This window comes from Pelodiscus sinensis, chromosome Z (assembly GCF_052426305.1).
Source record: "Pelodiscus sinensis isolate ZL-2025 chromosome Z, ASM5242630v1, whole genome shotgun sequence".
NCBI classification, from domain to species: Eukaryota; Metazoa; Chordata; order Testudines; family Trionychidae; genus Pelodiscus; species Pelodiscus sinensis.
The window spans coordinates 22,854,055-22,873,021 of record NC_143085.1 but is presented as its reverse complement, the minus strand read 5'-3'; the positions used below and the strand labels follow the sequence as shown (position 1 = coordinate 22,873,021).

General features: G+C 42.5%; 1 protein-coding gene and 1 long non-coding RNA gene across 7 annotated transcripts in view; one reads left to right on the top strand and one right to left on the bottom strand.

The window, feature by feature from the left end:
• Window positions 1–18,967, top strand: part of LOC142825909 (uncharacterized) — a 98,293-nt gene that overhangs the window by 34,739 nt on the left and 44,587 nt on the right. The window lies entirely within an intron of this gene.
• Window positions 1–18,967, bottom strand: part of RIMBP2 (RIMS binding protein 2) — a 494,858-nt gene that overhangs the window by 453,556 nt on the left and 22,335 nt on the right. For all 6 annotated transcript variants that reach the window (XM_089775164.1, XM_089775165.1, XM_089775167.1 and 3 more), the window contains exon 2: window positions 4,103–4,222. In XM_089775164.1, coding sequence (XP_089631290.1) covers window positions 4,103–4,222 — 120 coding nt within the window. The remainder of the gene's footprint in view (window positions 1–4,102; window positions 4,223–18,967) is intronic.

Below are 18,967 nucleotides of genomic sequence, written 5' to 3'. Positions count from 1 at the left end.
TTACTGTCAAGGTTTAGATTAATCTAAGCCATCTGATCTAAAAATCTTTGAACTTTATAAAAAAAAGATTAGTTGCAGATTCAAATTTATAATTTGGACCCAGCTGTACTTGCCACAAACATTTTAAACAATTTTAAAAATATATCTTTAATAATCAATGCTTTCCAAAATCTAATCAGTGGTGTTTACACAGATTATCATTTAAGGCACTGAAAATGAGCCTAATTTCAGCATTTAATGTGTACCTTTTAAAAGGAAATATCTGCTTTGCTGATAAAGGCTCAGTGCATGCATATTTCCAGAAGTAGCTAACATACTCTCCCACATCTCTTTGACCCTATCAGTTTGAAGAGTCTTCTGAGTATTGAACTACAGAACAAATTAATGTGATCTAGTGCAATGTTTTGCAAATTGTTCTGTGGACCCGCATTAGGAAAGCCACTATTAGACTTCTCACTGCTTTGTTTACCTAAAGCAGGGGTGGCCAAACAGTGGCAGAAAAAATGCGAAGAGCCGCACCATTTTTTTTTTTTTTTTTGGAGCAACAATTTTTGTTGAGAAAAATAAAAAGATGCAGAACCTTTTAAAAGACAAGGTTTTTTGGCCAGATCAAGTTCCCGTCAGCCACTGCCATCTTGGCAACACCATTTTGAATCGCTGCACTGGATGGCTTCCCTGTTCTGGTGAGCACAGGGACCTGGGGGCCATTTCTAGGGGCGCAGGGGCAGCTTCCCGAGCCACGGTGGAGGCTTCGGGAGCCGCACTTTAAGGGAGGAAGAGATGCATGCGGCTTGCAAGCCACGGGTTGGCCACCCCTGACCTAAAAGGTCTTTAGTCATGGAGCTTCACAGCTCCCATTGGATTTCTGTGGTGCCCCTTGAGTGGAAATGGTGAACCAGAGCCAATGGGAGCTGCGAGGCTCTGTGGCTATGGGCCCTTTAGGTGAACAAAGTGGTTCAGGCCCACTAGCATCATTCCAGCCTGCAGAACTCTTTGAGAAACACTGATCTAGTGGAGAGAACATGCAGTTGAAAATCAGAATATCTGACTCCTATTCCTAGCTCTTCCACTTCTTGATGAATAGCTTGAACAACTCATGATTTAATCTCTCTCTGCCTGCATTTCCCAGTCTGCAAAGGGAGCGGGAGGGGAAATTGTTACATTCTCCTTGATAAAGATCCCCAGATAAAAAGCATTGTAAGTATTTTGAGTTACTTAAACTCAGAACTTTTGTCCAACTTCCAAAATGTTCATACCCCTTATTTATGTTGATTTTAGTAAAGACAAAAATGAAAATGTAATCTAATGTGCATGTGTATTAACTTTGACAATTGCAATTCTACAATGCCTCAGCTCAGCTTTTTGTTTACATTGCCCATAAAGGTTAATGTGTTCAATTGAACTGTGTTGTAACTCTATGAAAATCAATACACAGAACAGTAATTGCAGTTTAAATATGACAGACAGTAACTGACTGGTTCTTCTTTCATCCCTTAAAGATCATTTTTATAAATGTAATTAGCCATTTCATGTTTTTTCCTTTCCCTAGAGCAAAAGGCTAGAGTTTTGAGAGAGCACTCATTTGTGTCTGTGGAGGAAAGAACGCATGCTAAGACCTCTAACGGAAAAACCCACAGATGCACTCTAGTTAACAAGGCTTGATGAGTCATTCTGAATGGCAACCGCTTGCCTGAAGCTTAGCAACCAACTTCATTTACCTGGCTGCGGAACAAATGCAGAAAGTAAATAAGTAATATAAAATCAGCTCTTCTGTATGTGGATCTGCATTATCACCATTTGATCGCCAGGAAAAGCTAAACAACCACTCAGCTGATGCTGTTCTGGGCCCAAAACTTGTTTGTGATTACAGTAATTTCCATTATTACTAAGAAAGAAAAAAAAGTAATTAAATATGAATTTCCAGCCTTGAAGCTCAGTCAGTGTTTTTATCTATTTCCTTTTCATCTATTTCCTTGAAGATAGGCTGTCCAATTTACATTTAATGGATGTACTTGCGTCAAAGCACTAGGGAAATAATCTCTGAAGACATTCTGTAGCACCTGACAAGTAGCATCAGAGTGAAATGAATAACTGTGATCACCAGCTATCAGACTTAGATCCTGTTCAGACCTGTAGAACTATTCCAGTGCCTCACCCTAGATACAGGTGAATCTCCAATTTAGGAGTAAATCAGGACCTCTGGCTGAAACCAAGATTTTCAAACCTGGGTGACTAAGCTCCCAGTAAAGTTTCAGGAGCATTGGCCACAAAGAATTGTGGTCTGATTATTTTCAGAGCATTTGTTAAAATCAGCCCACTCACTTTAGTACACAGATATGGTCTAGGGAACCTAATCTTAGGGTCTCATTTTTTAAAATCTTGGCCTAAGAACTCATAAGCAAGGGAGAGCTATAGGAAGGGGCAAAAAGCCAAACTGAGGATAAAAGCCTTTGTGTTTTTAAGTAGAATCCTGATTTATGACACTTAAAGACAAACCCCAGGAAGGCATGAGTGTTCAGACAACACCATAGGCAGTTCATATTTTATTAGTGTAGGATGCATGGCCTGCAGCATCCATTAACAGTATTGCAGATGCAGCAGTATTACCCTCACAACATCCACTAGCCAGGGACTATATCCACAGACCACATCTGCAGCTAACAGGGGGCAGTCAGTACTTAAGTGGTTATATAAGATCTCCCAAAGGCTAGAACATGTTAACTGCAAAGCCCTCTTTGTATATCCAAAACCAAAGGAGATATGAAAATATTTACAGGCAGTCCCCGACTTACGCGGATCCGACTTATGTTGGATCCGCACTTACGAACGGGGCTTTTCTCTGGGGAGAGAAAATCTGCTCCGGGTCTCCCTGGTGTGCTGGGGGGGACTCCCGAGCACAGCAGGGAGACCCGAGGAAAGCCGCACAGGCGGCGGGACCCCGCTGCCCGTGCGGCTTTGCTCCTTTGCCCCGGACTCCCCCAGCACAGCAGGGAGACAGGAGCAAAGCCGCAGAGGCGGCGGGACCTCTGCGCCTCTGCGGCTTTGCTTGGGTCTCCCTGGTCTGCTGGGGGGGAGGAAGGGGGCGCAGCTAGTGTGCCCTCCCCCCCAGCAGACCAGGCTTTTGTTGCAGGACGCCTGGGGTAGAGCAGCTGGGGTGCTGCTGGGTTGGTCCTGCGGGACCTACCCGGCAGTGCCCCAGCTGTTCTGTCCCAGGAGTCCAGATTCAGCCGCTGTTGAAACTGATCAGCGGCTGATTCCAGGAAGTCGGGGACAGAGCAACTCTGCCTAGGGCTTCCTGTAGTCAGCCACTGATCAGTTTCAGCAGCAGCTGAATCTGGAGCCAGTTCCGACTTACATACAAATTCAACTTAAGAACAAACCTATAGTCCCTATCTTGTACGTAACCCGGGGACTGCCTGTATTTATTTAAGAGGTCACATGAATAGTTCCTGGTTGCATTCAATGTGTCTTCAGCTGCTAGGATTGCCAGGTGTCCAGTTTTGAACCAGACAGTACGATATTTGAACTTTCTGTCTGGAAAACAAATTGAGAAAATACCGGACATATAAACGTTCGGCACTTTCTAATTAAGTACCTTTTATTATTATCTTGAGTATCAGTACGTAGTTGCGTACTGCCTATCTGGTAGACATGCATATACTACGTAAGCATGTCTACCAGCCAGACAGTACACAACTATGCAGTAGAGAGGAATGGGGCAGAGCCAGGGCAGGATGGAATCCCCGTGTGCTCCACCAGGACCGTTCATGGGACAGGCAGCACCCCAGGATCTGCATGTGCCCGGGCCAGCCCTGCTCCCCGACAGCCGGTTCCTCCCCGCTCTTCCCCCTCCCCGCCAGCCCCACTCCTCTCGGCTAGCCCTGCTCCCTACCAGCTGGTTCACCCCCCCTTTCCCAGCCAGACCCACTCCCCTTCCGGCCGGTACCGATCCTCATCTGAGATCAAGTGTGTCTGGTATTTTTGTGAAATCGTCTGGTAACTCTATCAACTGGCCCTCCCGCAATCTACTCATAGTTACTAGGCAGACATTGTAGTGGATTAAGCTATTCACTGGACTGAAAACAGAACATTGCACACTTACTGGTTTCATCTCTCCCTGCTGTTTACTTGAGGATTTTTCCATTTTGGAGACTGACTGAGAGACTGTGGGGGATTCAAGGACAGCATTGCCATGATCCAGTTCAGGGCTGATACTCTTGTCCTGTAATAGAAAGACACAGTACTGATATCACCACTAGAACATTTAAATGTCTATTGAAAGAAGCTAAAATTCTATCTTGCAGAACTTCCAAGTGGATAGTCTTCCTTGTGGGAAGGAAGTAAAGGTAAGAAGCAGGGGTGGATGAGAGTGCCGCGGGGCCCAGGGCAGAGTCGTGGGGCCCCGGGCAGAGAAATTAATCGGGGCCCCTCCTTTGATGTGGTGCATGCGCCTTGGCGCCACGGCAAATGCGCAGGGCCTCGGGAAGCATGGGGCCCGGGGCAGCTGCCCCGCTCGCCCTGCCCTAAATCCTCCGCTGGTAAGAAGGAGGGCTTGACTGCACTATTGCTTAAGTCTGGTGTGTCCATATGGCTATTTGTCCAGTTGAGCAGAGCTAGTTGGCTTGAACAATGTGGCTCAAGTTCGCTATAGCACAACTATATATGGCTAGTTCGCTATAGCACACTTTACCTATTGTGGCTACTGCTTTAGAACTGGTTGGACACCATCACCTTAAGACAATGTAAGTTACGTTGTTCAGGGCTGCAAAAGAAACACTCCTTTTGAGAGGTGTAACTTCCTCTGATTTGAAGCAGTATCTATCCCATGCTACATCCTCAGGTGATGCTCTCCCACCAAGAAAGCGTCTGCATCTCACTGAGGTGGAGTGATCCTGTTGATGGGAAAGTGTTCTGCTTTTGACATAACATTTCCAGGGGTGGCCCATGAGCCTAGGGTGCCGCCAGCCTGGGGCACCGAATGCCCAGACACCCGATGATTACGTCACAGTCATTGACGGTTGTGCAGGCGGAGGTGCTGATCACACCTTCCGCCTGCGGCGCCAGCTGCTGCAGCCAGCCTCAGACTGCTCCTGACCATTTCTTCACCTGATTGGCCTGGGGGAAGAGGGAACACATGAGGTCTCCTCCCACTGCAATGCCTAGAGGGAACCGCCAACTGTTTTAAAACTTGTGGCAATTCTCTCTGGTGTGGGGGAAGACTTCATGTGCTCCCTCACCCCCAGCCAACCAGTGTCTGTGGGTGGGGGAGCAGAGAAGTCTCCCGACCCTACCCCTTCTGTCCAAAGCCTCGTCCTTTCCAGGGCAGCTTTTAAAAATTATAGCCCGCCCCTGGTCTAGATTATCCCTGATAAATGTCTATCCAACCTGCTCTTAAATATCTCCAGTTATGGAGATTCACAACTTCCCTCAGCAATTTATTCCAGTGTTTAACCACCCTGACAGTTAGGAAGTTTTTCCCCATGTCCAACTTAAACAACCCTTGCTGCAGTTTAAGCCCATTGCTCCTTGTACTATCCTCAGAGGCCAAGGAGAACAATTTGTCTTTCTCCTCCTTATGACAGCCTTTTAGATACTTGAAAACTGCTATCATGTCCCCACTCAGTCTTCTCCTTTCCAAACCAAACAAGCCCAGTTCTTTCAGTCTTCCCTCATAACTCATGTTTTCGGTAACTTTAATCTTTTTTGTTGCTCTTCTCTGGACCTTCTCCAATTTTTTCACATCTTTCGTGAAGTGTGGTGCCCAGAACTAGACACAATACATCTACGTCTACACTGGCATGATTTTCCGGAAATGCTTTTAACGGAAAACTTTTCTGTTAAAAGCATTTTCGGAAAAGCGCGTCTAGATTGGCAGGACGCTCTTCCGCAAAAGCACTTTTTGAGGAAAAGCGTCCGTGGCCAATCTAGACGCGGTTTTCCACAAAAAAGCCCCAATCACCATTTTCGCGATCGGGCCTTTTTTGCGGAAAACAGTACTATGCTGGCTACACTGGCCCTTTTGGGCAAAAGTCTTTCGGAAAAAGACTTTTGCCCGAACGGGAGCAGCATAGTTTTTCCGGAAAAGCACTGATGATTTTACATGAGATTGTCAGTGCTTTTCCAGAAATTCAAGTGGCCAGTGTAGACAGCTGGCAAGTTTTTCCGGAAAAGCAGATGATTTTCCGGAAAAACTTGCCAGTTTAGACACAGCCTTCTAGTATTGAGGCCTAATCAACACAGAGTTGATCAGAAGAATGATTTCTCATGTCTTGCTCACAACACTCCTGTTAATGTATCCCAGAATCATGTTTGCTTTTTTTGCAACAGTGTCACACTGTTGACTCATATTTAGCTTGTGGTCCACTATGATCCCTAAATCCTTTTTATCAGTACTCCTTCCAAGACAGTCACTTCACATTCTGTATGTGTGAAACTGATTGTTCCTTCCTAAGTGGAGTACTTTGCATTTTTCCTTATTAAACTTCATCCTGTTTATATCAAACCATTTCTCCAGATTGTCCAGATCATTTTGAATTAGGACCTTATCTTCCCAAGCAGTAGCAACCCTTCCCAGCTTCGTATCATCTGCAAACTTATTAAGCATACTCTCTATGCCATCATCTAAATTGTTGATGAAGATATTGAACAGAACAGACCCCTGCGGAACCCCACTTGTTATGCCCTTCTAGCATGATTGTGAACTGTTTATAACTGCTCTCTGCGAATGTTATCCAGCCAGTTATGCACCCACCTTATAGTAGCCCCAAAAAATCTAGGTTGTATTGCACTAGTTTATTGATAAGAAGATCATGCGAGACTGTGTCAAATGCTTTACTAAGATCTAGGTATACCATGTCCACCACTTCTCCCTTATCCATAAAGCTTGATATCCTATCAAAGAAAGCTATTAGATTGGTTTTATGTGATTTGCCCTTTACAAATACATGCTAGCTGTTACCTATCATCTTATTATCTTCCAGATGTTTGCAGATGAATTCCTGAATTACTTCCTCCATTATCTTCCCTGGCACAGAAGTTAAACTGACTAATCTGTAGTTATGTGGGTTGATCTTATTTCCCTTTTAATAGATGAATTTGCCATTTTACAGTCTTCTTGAATCTCTCCCAACTTCCATGATTTTCCGAAGATGATAGCTAGAGTCTCAGATACTTCCTCTATCAACTCTTTAAGTATTCTAGGAGGTAGTTCATCAGGGCCTGGTGACTTGAAAACATCTATTTTTTTCTAGGTAATTTTTAACTTGTCCTTTTTTCATTTTAACTTCTAAACCTGGCAAATGTAGTGCCCATCTTTGCAAATATAGTCCCCATCTTCAAAAAAGGGAAGCAGGACGATCAAGGGAACTATAGGACGGTCAGTCTTACCTCAGTTCCTGGAAAAATCATGGAAGGGATCCTTAAGGAATCCATTTTGAGGCACTTGGAAAAGGGAAAAGTGATCAGGAATAGTCAGTATTAATTCACGAAGGGCAAGTCATGCCTGACCAATCTGATCAACTTCTATGATGAGGTAACTGGCTCTGTGGACGTGGGAAAGTCAGTGGATGTGATATACCTCGACTATAGCAAGGCTTTTGATACCGTCTCCCACAATATTCTTGCCAGCAAGTTAAGGGAATGTGGATTGGATAAATGGATGGTAAGATGGATAGAAAGCTGGCTAGAAGGCCGGGCTCAGCGGATAATAATCAATGGCTTGATATCAGGTTGGCGGTCGGTTTCTAGCAGAGTGCCCTAAAGTTCGGTTCTAGGACCAGTTTTGTTCAAAATCTTTATTAATGACCTGGATGAGGGGATGAATTGCACCATCAGCAAGTTTGCAGATGACACTAAGCTAGCCGGAGAGGTAGATACGCTTGAGGGCAGAGATAGGGTCCAGAGTGACTTAGACAAATTGGAGGATTGGGCTACAAGAAATCTGATGAGGTTCAACAAGGAGAAATGCAGAGTCCTGAACTTGGGACAGAAGCATTGTTACAGGATGGGGACCAATCACCTAAGAAGTAGTTCTGCAGAAAAGGACCTGGAGGTTACAGTGGATGAGAAGCTGAATATGAGTCAACAGTGTGCCCTTGTAGTCAAGAAGGCTAATGGCATATTAGGTTGTATTAAGAGGAGCATTGCCAGCAGATCCAGAGATGTCATTATTCCCCTTTATTCGTCTTTGGTGAGGCCACATCTGGGGTATTCTGTCAAGTTTTGGCCCCCCACTACAAAAAGGATGCGGACGCATTGGAGAGGGTCCAGAAGAGGGAAACCAAAATGATTAGGGGGCTGGAGCGCATGACCTACTAGGAGAGGCTGAGGGAGCTGGGTCTGTTTAGTCTTCAGAAGAGAAGAGTGAGGGGGGATTTGATAGCAGCCTTCAGCTTCCTGAAGGGAGGTTCCAAAGAGGATGGAGAGAGGCTGTTCTCAGTATTGACAGATGGCAGAACAAGGAGCAATGGTCTGAAGTTGTGGTGGGAGAGGTCCAGGTTGGATATTAGGAAAAACTATTTTACTAGGAGGGTGGTGAAGCACTGGAATGGGTTACCTAGGGAAGTAGTGGAGTCTCCATCCCACAAGATTTTTAAGTCTCGGCTTGACAAAGCTCTGGCAGGGTTGATTTAGTTGGGATTGATCTTGCCTAGAGCAGGGGGCTAGGCTCGATGAGCTTCTCAGGTCTCTTCCAGCTCTATGGTTCTATGAACCTACTGCTTTCCCACTAGTATTCACTATGTTAGGTATCTCATCAGCATCAATCTTCTTGGTGAAAACCAAAACAAAGAAGCACCTCTGTCATCATGAAGCACCTCTGCCATCTCCAAGTTTCCTGTTATTGTTTCTCCCTCTTTCCTGAGCAATGGGCCTATCCTTTCCTTGGTCTTCCTCTTGCTTCTAATATATTTCTAAAATGTCTTCTTGCTTCCATTTATGTCTCTAGCTAGACTGAGATCATTTTGTGCCTTTGCCTTTCTAATCTTGTCCTTGCATACTTACGTTGTTTGCTTATATTCATCCTTTCTAATTTGATCTAGTTTCTACTTTATATATAATTCCTTTTTTATTTTTAGATCATGTAAGATCTCCTGGTTAAACCAAGGTGGTCTCCTGCCATACTTTTTATTTTTCCTGTGAAGTGGAATAGTTAGCATTTTGTCCCTTAATAATGTTCCTTTGAAAAACTGCCAACTGTCTTCAGTTCTTTTTTCTCTTAGTCCTGCTCCCCATGGGACCTTAACTACCAGCTCTCTGAGTTTACTAAAATCTGCTTTCCTGAAAACCATTGTCTCTGTTTTGTTGTTCTCCCTTCTCCCATTCTTTAGAATCATGAACTCTATGGTTTCACCATCACTTTCCTCCAAGCTGCCTTTCACTTTTAAATTTTCAGCCAGTTCCTCCCTATTTGTTAAAATCAGATAAGCACACCTTCCCCCTTACTAGCTTTCTCAGCTTTCTGAAATAAAAAATTGTCTCCAATGCAGTCCAAGAACTTGTTGAATAATCTGTGTCCTTCTGTGTTAGTTTCCCAACAGTAGTCTGGAGAGTTGAAGTCTCTTGTCACGACCAAATCTGAGCTTTGGATTATTTTGCTAGTTGTTTACAAAAAGCCTCATCTACCTCTTCTGCCTGGGTAGGTGGCCTGTAGTAGACCCCTAGCATGACATCACCCTTGTTTTTTACCCCTTTTAACCTGACCTAAAGACTCTCAACAAGTCTGTCTCCTACATCCGTCTCCAAGAGCATACATTTTTATATATAAGGCAATACCTCCTCCCTTATTCTCTCCCTCCAATAAGTGGCATTGTTTGCCTTTCCTCTAAGGTAGGGTCTTTGCCCTGGGGAAGGCAACTGGATCTCACCAGCATCCCCTTGAAGTAAGTTGTACTTCTCCATATAATAGAAATGGGCAGGGTTTGCAATAGAAGGATGTACTTCGTATTGAGTCACAGGAGTCGTAAACAATCATACAGGCTCTGTGTTACCCTTTCTCTTTGAGCAAGTCTACTGTGTATGAAGGTGTATGGAAAGAGAAATGCAGCCTACCTAGTGCAGATCAGCCTCACAGACCACAGGAAGAGTAGATCAAGAAGTCTTCAAAACACATCACATTTAAACAGATAGCCTCAATACTTTGATAAGTATTGGCAGGTGTGACAGGTAACAGTGGCATAGCAGTCTAACAGTCAGACTAAATCCCTGGGGAACAGCAATGTGCCTCCCTCCCTCTTTAGAGAGCAGAGAGCATATTGTCAGTGCTCATCAGACTCTCTAGCTAGTAGAGCAATCCAAGCTTCTATGGCAGTATCTTTCCCTGCTCCTGAGAATAGATTGATTGTGCTTCAATTTTTATAACAATTGTGCATTGACCCCATATAGAAAAAGAGGGCAAAATCAGAACTGCACTAAGTTTTTTCTACAGTTTCCTAGGCCAGAGGTTGGCAATAGAGCTGAGTGGGAAAAAAAAGGTTTTTCCCATCCTATGAGAATTAGAGATTTTGAAAGCTATTCTCATTACAAAAGTTGAGACAACTTGTCATTAAGACAAAGTTGAAATTTCAAAAAATTGTTACTTGTCTTAACAGTAGCATCTAGAAGCCCCATTGTGCACATCAATAGCAAGAGACACACTCTGCTGCAAAGCATTCACACTAAATAGATGAGGGGAAACAGAGTCACAGAGAAGAGAAATGACTTGCCCAAGGCCATACTGCAGTCTAGTATCAGAAGCAGGAATAGCACACAGATCTCTCATGCTCCAGTCCAATTCCCCAACTGCTGACCCACACCAACTCCCAATTTAACTGTGAGGTAGGGCACTGCTGTTATTCACATTTTGCAGATCAGGAGCAGAGGCATGGAGAAACTAAATGACTTGCCCAGTGTCATACACAGCTAGATCTCCTGAGTTGCAGGCTCATGTTTGAACCATTGGTGCATACTTCCTCCCTGGAAGGGCCTTGTTAAACAAGGCCCATTGCTGGTCAGAATAGGTTTCATGCCTTCTGTGCTGCAGGACGTGCTCTGTTAGGTTAGCTGATTTCAATGGATTTCCAGGTTGATCAGTCTCACACAATGTGTTGGCTCATTGCACACAGACGGGATGCTGACTTCATTCTGGCACCAAAGAACATTGAAAACAACTTGACCGTCAGAGTGACAGCCTCTCGGGTGGTACTGGCACCCCTGCTGCTGGCTTCCCAAGCCAGTTTTGACACCACAACTTCACATAGAAGGAAGAGAGAGAAGTATATGTCAGTCAATCCTCCCCAAACACTCAGGTCTCAAACTGTCAGCTAGCAAAAGAGAAAAATCACTCTAGAAAGAGTTACTTCAAGGAGGAGGAGATAGGGGCAAGGATAGCTTGATAGCTTGCACTAACTTACAAATTGCCACTTTAAGGGTGCGTCTAGACTACATTCCACTTTCAAAAGAGGAATGCAAGTGAGGGAAATTGAAAATGCAAATGAAGTGCAGATTTACAAATCTCATGCGTCATTTGCATAATTGCGTCCAGTCGCTTTTTTGAAAAAGTTTTTTTTTTTTTTTTAAACCACCCTTTTTTTGAAAGAACCCTTATTCCTGAAAAAAAAATTGTTTTACAGGGTTCTTTCGAAAAAGGGTTTTTTTTTCCAAAAGAGTCCCTTCTAGACTGCTTTTTTTTCCTAAAAAACCTTTGCAATTATGCAAATGAAGCACGAGATTTGTAAATCTGCGCTTCATTTGCATTTTTGATTTCCCTAATTTGCACTCCTCTTTTGAAAGAGGAATGTAGTCTAGACACATCCTAGCACTGTAGCTTTCAGAGGTCAGCTTTCCATAGAAGGATAAAATACCACAGTTTAAATAGTTCGGTCTCCTTGAGTCAGGAGCCCCCAGCTCTCCTTTCTGGAGTTAGGTCATAATCCAAATAATTACTCAGGCCAGCTGCAGCCTCCCAAGGCCTTAGTTCCATTCAAGCAAGTTACTCTCCCTCAGGCCTGGCCTGAGATAGATAGACCCGTGACTCTCTTCTCACATGAAGAAATGTTTTCCCTATCTGGGAGGGGAGCTAATCCCATCACAGGTGGTGCTGAGTTCCATCTCCCATTAAGGTGGTACTGGATCAGCCACCTAGAGACAGATCCAGATAGACCCCAACCAGCAGTCCTTTGGTTCCTGTGACGTGGGGCAGGTATCAGACCTTCCTCTCAGGGCTGCATTGTTTTGCTCAGATTGTTTCTCCTGTCATTTTCAGGGTACTAGACTACTCTTTTAATCCTCGCATGTGATGGTTTCCAACCAGACCCTGAGATTTACTAATTTTAATTCAGATAAAAATTGCTTGATTGTCAATGAAGAATGAGAATGAAGTCATTATTTATCTACAGAAACTGTACATCTGTGGCAGTGGCAACAGAATCCCATGTGTGCACTGTGGGTCTGGGAAGAATGAAGATAATTTAGCCTCAATGCCCAGTCAGTCCTTGTACTCTTTTCCAAGACTGTGAACTTGGATTCCACAGCAATACCATTGATAGATGTAGGTAACTTATTTATAATTACCAGACTGACACCAGCTCAATTCATTTCATTTCAGGCACCAAATGATTTATCACATGGCAAGAACAATTTTCATTACTCCTGGACTGCTTGAAATAGTGACTTAAAGGGAAAGGTTCTGTCTCCCCTTTCAAATTCCTTCTTTCCATGATGCTTCAGGTGCTGTAACAAAGGGGGAAAGTACATAATGTTTTCTCTGAATACTATGTGCACCTCAATGTTCCCTATGTATTAATAAAGTATCTAGGTAGTAGGATAAAAGTGTGTGATGATTGAAGAGATCCCCCCCTCCAAGTGGCCAGGTGCAATTACTGACAGGACACAGAAAACAGCTGATGCTTTGTACCCTGGCAACTGATGACTGGAGTCCAATCCCTGCAAAGGTGTTGGAGAAGAAAAAAAAAGTGACCTGTTTGCCCAAGAAAGAGACAAAGGAGAAAGGAAGGGCAACTGTAGAGTCTGAGGCTAGGCTGCAGAAAACAAGTCAGATGCAGAGGAGAGGACCTAGGGCCATGGATCCATCCCAAGATGGACTTTATTGAATGTTCCTGATTTCTGTGCTAACTAGATCTGTTCTCTGCAGTGTTCCTGATGACTAATAAACCCTTGTTTTACGATGCTGGATGAGAGTCACTGCTGACTGTGAAACTGGGGTGCAAGGCCCTTTGGGAGTACACAAGGCTTCCCCAGGTGTTCCACCCAGATAGCCCAGGAGCTCCTTGCAGTGAGGTTATGTCTACACTATGGCATTTTTGTGGAATAGGAAATGCAAATAAAGCACTCATTTGCAAATCTCACACTCTCATTTGCATATTCTCTTCCAATCCTTTTTGCAGAAGAGGTTTTTCCAAAAAAAAAAAAAAAAAAAAAAGTCCCGCAGTGTAGACGAGGCCATTTTTTGGCAAAAAAAAACCCCTTTTGGGCAAGATTCCTTATTCCTCAAAAAAGTATCTTGCACAAAAGAGGGGTTTTTTAATGAAAAATAGCCCCATCTACACTGCGGGTTTTTTCTCAAAAACTTCTTCCTCAAAAAGGATTGGAAGAGAATATGCAAATGAGAGCATGAGACTTGCAAATGAGCACTTTATTTGCATTTCCTCTACTACAAAAATGTCATAGTGTAGATAGACATAGCCATGGTATGAATAGGGACGCTGAATACTTCTAAATATGCAAGCCAACAGTCTCTCTGGGGCCCTGAAAAAGGTCGGAGGGCCCTCTGAAGGGGCAGGCCTCGGGTAGAAGAGACAGGGAAGAGAACCTTTGGTGACACTGAAACCACGGTCCCCCAAGCACCATCTAGAGTGTGCTATCTGGAGCTCTATAGTGTTGCACATGGAGCTCTGGAGGTAGTTTAAAGGGACAGGGTCTCCACTGCTACTGTGGCAGTGGACAAAAGCTCAAGGCTCTTTTGAATTGCTGGTCCACAAGGCAGTTTCCCCCTTTGCCCCTTCCCTCCCTTCCTCCATTAGCAGGCCTGTTGCTAAGTCAAAACCAAGAAACACTGAAGCCTCATGTGAGTGTGCCCTGAGGGGAGACACCTAGGATACGTCTACACAGCAGCGTTATTTTGGAATAACTAATATTATTCCAAAATAACAGGGCACACATCTACTCGGCAAGGATTTACTTTGATGTAATGTTGAAATAACATCAAGCTGGAGGACTTTTTACTTTGACTCCTGTAACCCTCATTTCATGAGGAGAAAGGGAAGTTGAAGGAAGAGTGTTCTTCCTTAGACTTCCTGCTGTGTAGACAGTGCCAAAAGTCGAAATAAGCTATAATGACTTAGCTGAAGTTGCATAGCTTATTTTGCTTTTAGCCCTGCTGTGTAGGTGTGTCCATACTGAACTAGAGTCCTGTTTGAACATCGTTTAGAGCTCCCAGGCTGTGATTCCATGACAAGTGCATAAATAGCTGCAGAAGGAGAGCGCAAAACAAAAAGCAACCTTCTCTTCCATGGCAATAGCAAGCAGCAAAAATGGTTACATATACTTTTTATTTTACATACTGTCTAAAGAAGGCAACTTTAAGCTGCATCACAATCTCATATGTGTTTTTCTGCTTGGGCAATATAAGTTGCTTATCTGTATAATAGACAGAGTCACTAACTGCATATGCAGTCTCACTTTTGCTTTGCTATTCATTTTGATGTTTTCTGTCTGCCATGTCTTTTTAGACTATAAAAAGTTATGATCGTATGGGCAAGGACTGTGTTTGTACAGTCCCTAATACAGAAGGTCCTGATCCTGGCTTCAAATCACTAGTGTGATACACATAAAATACTGAAAGATCTTAGCAAGCAGAAATTTTTCACACTAACAGATAAGGCAAGTAACTGACACTAGCCCTTCGTATGTAGAAACCAAACAGAATTTGGATTAGAAAGTGGTCTAACTTTCAAATCAGATCTCAAACTGCAGCAAAGATGTGAGCCAGAGATTTGGGCTTGCTCTATGTTGGATTTATACTTTTAATTAAAGATGTTTATGAAACATTGTAAGTACAACTCTCCAAATGCTTACTATAATTATTAGCGTTCAGTTTTAAAATACCTAAGCATTTTCATGGAAGTTCTTTTTTTCTCCTCAGTTGAAAGCTATGGTATCTCTGATTTGTCTCTGTTTAAGTATTCTAGCTGCATTTTATTATGAGCTTCTCGACATGTCAACTGGGTTTAGATAAACGGTGCCCCATCACCTACCTTTCTGATCTGTCCTGAGCTGTAGGCACACTGTCCCATTTAGAGACCAAAAAAGCCAAGAGCAGGTTCCACAGGAAATCCCCATATGCATGCAGTTCATGATGAAGTTTCACCTCTTTTCAGGGAAGGTTCAAAAATCACAACTGCAACAGGCAGTTCTTCAACCATTAAAACACTTCCCTTTAATAAGCTGGCATACGGCTTTCACTTCAGCAGCACTCAGTACGATAAAATAAGACTTTGCTTCACTGTACAAAAAGCCTTTTTTTATAATTCTGATTGATTTGAAATCAATAAAAAATGACTGAGAATAGAAATATGTATTATCCCACCAAGAGAGCGTTGACTCTGTAATGTCGGGGGGAGGGGAAGCAATTTGCAGAGTTAATACAGATTTGAAAAAAAGATGTACAAAAGTCCCAGTGTTTTTCTCAGCAAAACTGTTTCCATAAACTCTTGCAGTGCTTACTCTTACTGTAGCATCAGTACTTCACTGCTTTTAGTGTAGCATCCTCTTTCTAAAAAGAGCATTAAGCAAACTGTTCTGTCACCAAGCCATCATCTCGCACATGCACAATTCTGATATTTGTGCTTAACCAAAACAGTGAAAATCCAGTGAGGAAAATTATCCATGCAACCTTTGTTCACAGAAGAGGGAGAGGGGTTCCAGTTAAGTTTCCTGCATCAGGTGAAAAGAGAAATAAAATAACAAATGTGACTGCTTGTATCAAGCAAACAAAGAGCTTTTTACCTAATGCATTCTTAGTCGTCCCTGTGGGATTAAAAGCTGATGTCGGTGGGATACAAATTAAAGACTCACTCTGAAGATATAAGCTTGCTAATGTCCAAAGCGATGTGTCATTTAATGTGGGTGTAAACACATTTACTGACATCCCATTTCAGTCAATATCCATTATATCATGCATTTTGTCTGAAAGGCAGAAGATGCATTGTTTCTGGTTAGCAAATCAAAAGCATTCCTTGTACATTTGCAGAGATGAAAGACGCTGTTACTGTTGTTGAATGAATTGTGCTCAGTGGAACAATAGATTAATGCAAATGTCTTGCACTTCAGGAGATCTGGGCGTACATCTTGTTTGCATTCAGAGCCTGATCCAAGTGCCTTGGTAGCCAATTGGAATATTTCTATTGACTTCATTGAAAGCTGAACCGGACCCTTAATGCTCACTTCAGATATCTGACCGGTATATTACTTCCCTCACCAGCCAAGGAGGAGCAGCCACCTGGAGGAAACAGTGTCCCAAGCTAAGAAGCGTGACAGGAGGGCCTTGCCTCTGCTTTTTTCAGAGGGAGCTGCACCTCAAAAGTTCTTTCTTACTTCAGTCTCTTTTAGCATGTATAATATCTCAACTAGATCATTTGTGCATGCCACATTTTTCCAGACACATGTCCCATTCTCAATAGCTATTTGTGCTATTACTTTTTAAATAGGACATTTAGAAATTGGTTAAGGAATTCAGTAACTCTCATTCATTTCAACATCAGTCTTTTGTGGGAAGAGAAAGTGTTCAGAACTATTCTTTACTCACTGTCTTTCTCTATTTTTATAGGGCTATAAACTAGAAACCATAGGAAATAGTTTTTGACGGCCTCAGAGGTCTTGTATGCTTCTAAATTCTACCACCTCCTATGACTCTTCTACTCTATCATTCCAATTCCCATTTATAGCTCTTTTCCATTACAGATTCATACTTGCTTTAAAGCCATAGACTGTAAACAAGAAATCAGTGGTTCAGTTTTCCGTTAAAAGCATTTTCGGAAAAGCACTTTTTGCGGAAAAGCATCCGTGGCCAATCTAGACGCGGTTTTCCGCAAAAAAAAGCCCTGATCGCCTTTTTCACGATCGGGACTTTTTTGCAGAAAACAGTACTATGCTGTCTACACTGGCCCTTTTGCGCAAAAGTCTTTCGGAAAAAGACTTTTGCCTGAACGGGAGCAGCATAGTTTTTCCGGAAAAGCACTGATGATTTTACATGAGATCGTCAGTGCTTTTCCGGAAATTCAAGCAGCCAGTGTAGACAGCTGGCAAGTTTTTCCGGAAAAGCAGATGATTTTCTGGAAAAACTTGCCAGTCTAGACACAGCCCTATAGTATACTGGCTTTGTTCTACTTTACCTGTAATATACTAGCTCCAAATATGGAGTATCGTAAGCAAGATATGAGAAGTAATTCTTCCACTCTATTCTGTTGATTAGGCCTCAAATAGAGTATTGTGGCTAGTTCTAGAAGAGAAGACTGAAAATATTTGGGGTTTTACTATTGAATAGAGAAGACTGAGAGGGGACATAGCTGTCAAGTATGTAAAGGGCTTAAATTGCAGCAAGGGAGGTTTAGTATTGATGGACCTAACCTCCATGAATTTATCTAGTTCTTTTTTGAATCCTGTTAAAGTTCTGCTCTTCATAACATCCCCTGGCAAGGAGTTCCAAAGGCTGACAGTGTGCTACATGAAGAAAAATTTACTTCTGTTTGTTTTAAACCAGCTATCTATTAATTTTCATTTGGTGATCCCTAGTTCTTACATTATGGGAACAAGTAAATAACTTTTCCTTATTCACTTTCTCCAAGCTATCATACATCTTCTAAATTGCCTAGGGAGCTTGTGGAATCTCCATCATTGGAGATTTTTAAGAGCAGGTTAGACAAAAACCTGTCAGGGATGTCTAGGTAATAGTTAGCACTGCCATGAGAGCAGAGGATTAGACTAGATGACTTCTCCTATCCCCTAGTCCCTTCCAGACCAACAGTTTTATGATTGAAGATAGCTAAAAAAAACCCTATCTGCATTGTAAATAAAAGATCTCAGTCTGCAGAGCCCTTGCCTCTAATGGACTACTTAAATGAGTAAGACTGTGCTGGCTCAAGCTTTAGGTTTGTATCATGAGATCTCCAGTATATTTTTTTCTAATACAAAACAAATTGTATAGCAACTATATTGACAGGCTGGCTATTCCAAATAACCATGATTAGAGAGCCTAATTATCTCTTTGTAAACAATGCTTCTGATAATTACTTCATTGGTTTTCAAAACAGTGACCTTTATTTTCCTCTAAGATTCCAACCTCTGTGTCTAATATGAATGAATTGCAAAAAGGAAAAGTCAGAAGCACAATATAAATACATGCAAAAAATGCAATTCATCTGTCTTTTTGAAACTTAAATTTGAAATAACATTATGTGAAATGTTTTGTGCCATATTTTGGAAGGATTAAAAATTATTTTGCTATGAGGGGGTTCTCTGAATGTTTAGTTTTATTTGCAAACAGCATTTGGACATATATTTGGTTAGTCTTGTGTGGAATTTTTGGAAATTTGGAATTTTTAAAAGAAGGAATGGCCCAATACCAGGGCATGGGTTTGTCTTGATCTTATCCTAACTGCACTCAAACATCTGTAAAGTGACAGATAAAACCAGTTACTCAGCACTATTGCAGGAAGAGGGATCCAAAAATCACTGGATACTGGGATCCAGTGGAAAATAGGAATCCCCTGGTGTTATCAAAAAAATATCATTTAAGACCGCTAATGAAAACCAGTGTGATATGGGACATCATAATTTTGGCAGAACTTGCGTACTCACGTAGTGTAAGGAATTATGAATATACACTGAAAATAGTGGTGTTAAGGTTTGGTCACCAGAAAGATGAAAAACAGGTACTCTCTCAGGCAAGGAATGCTTATCTGTCTATTTATATCTA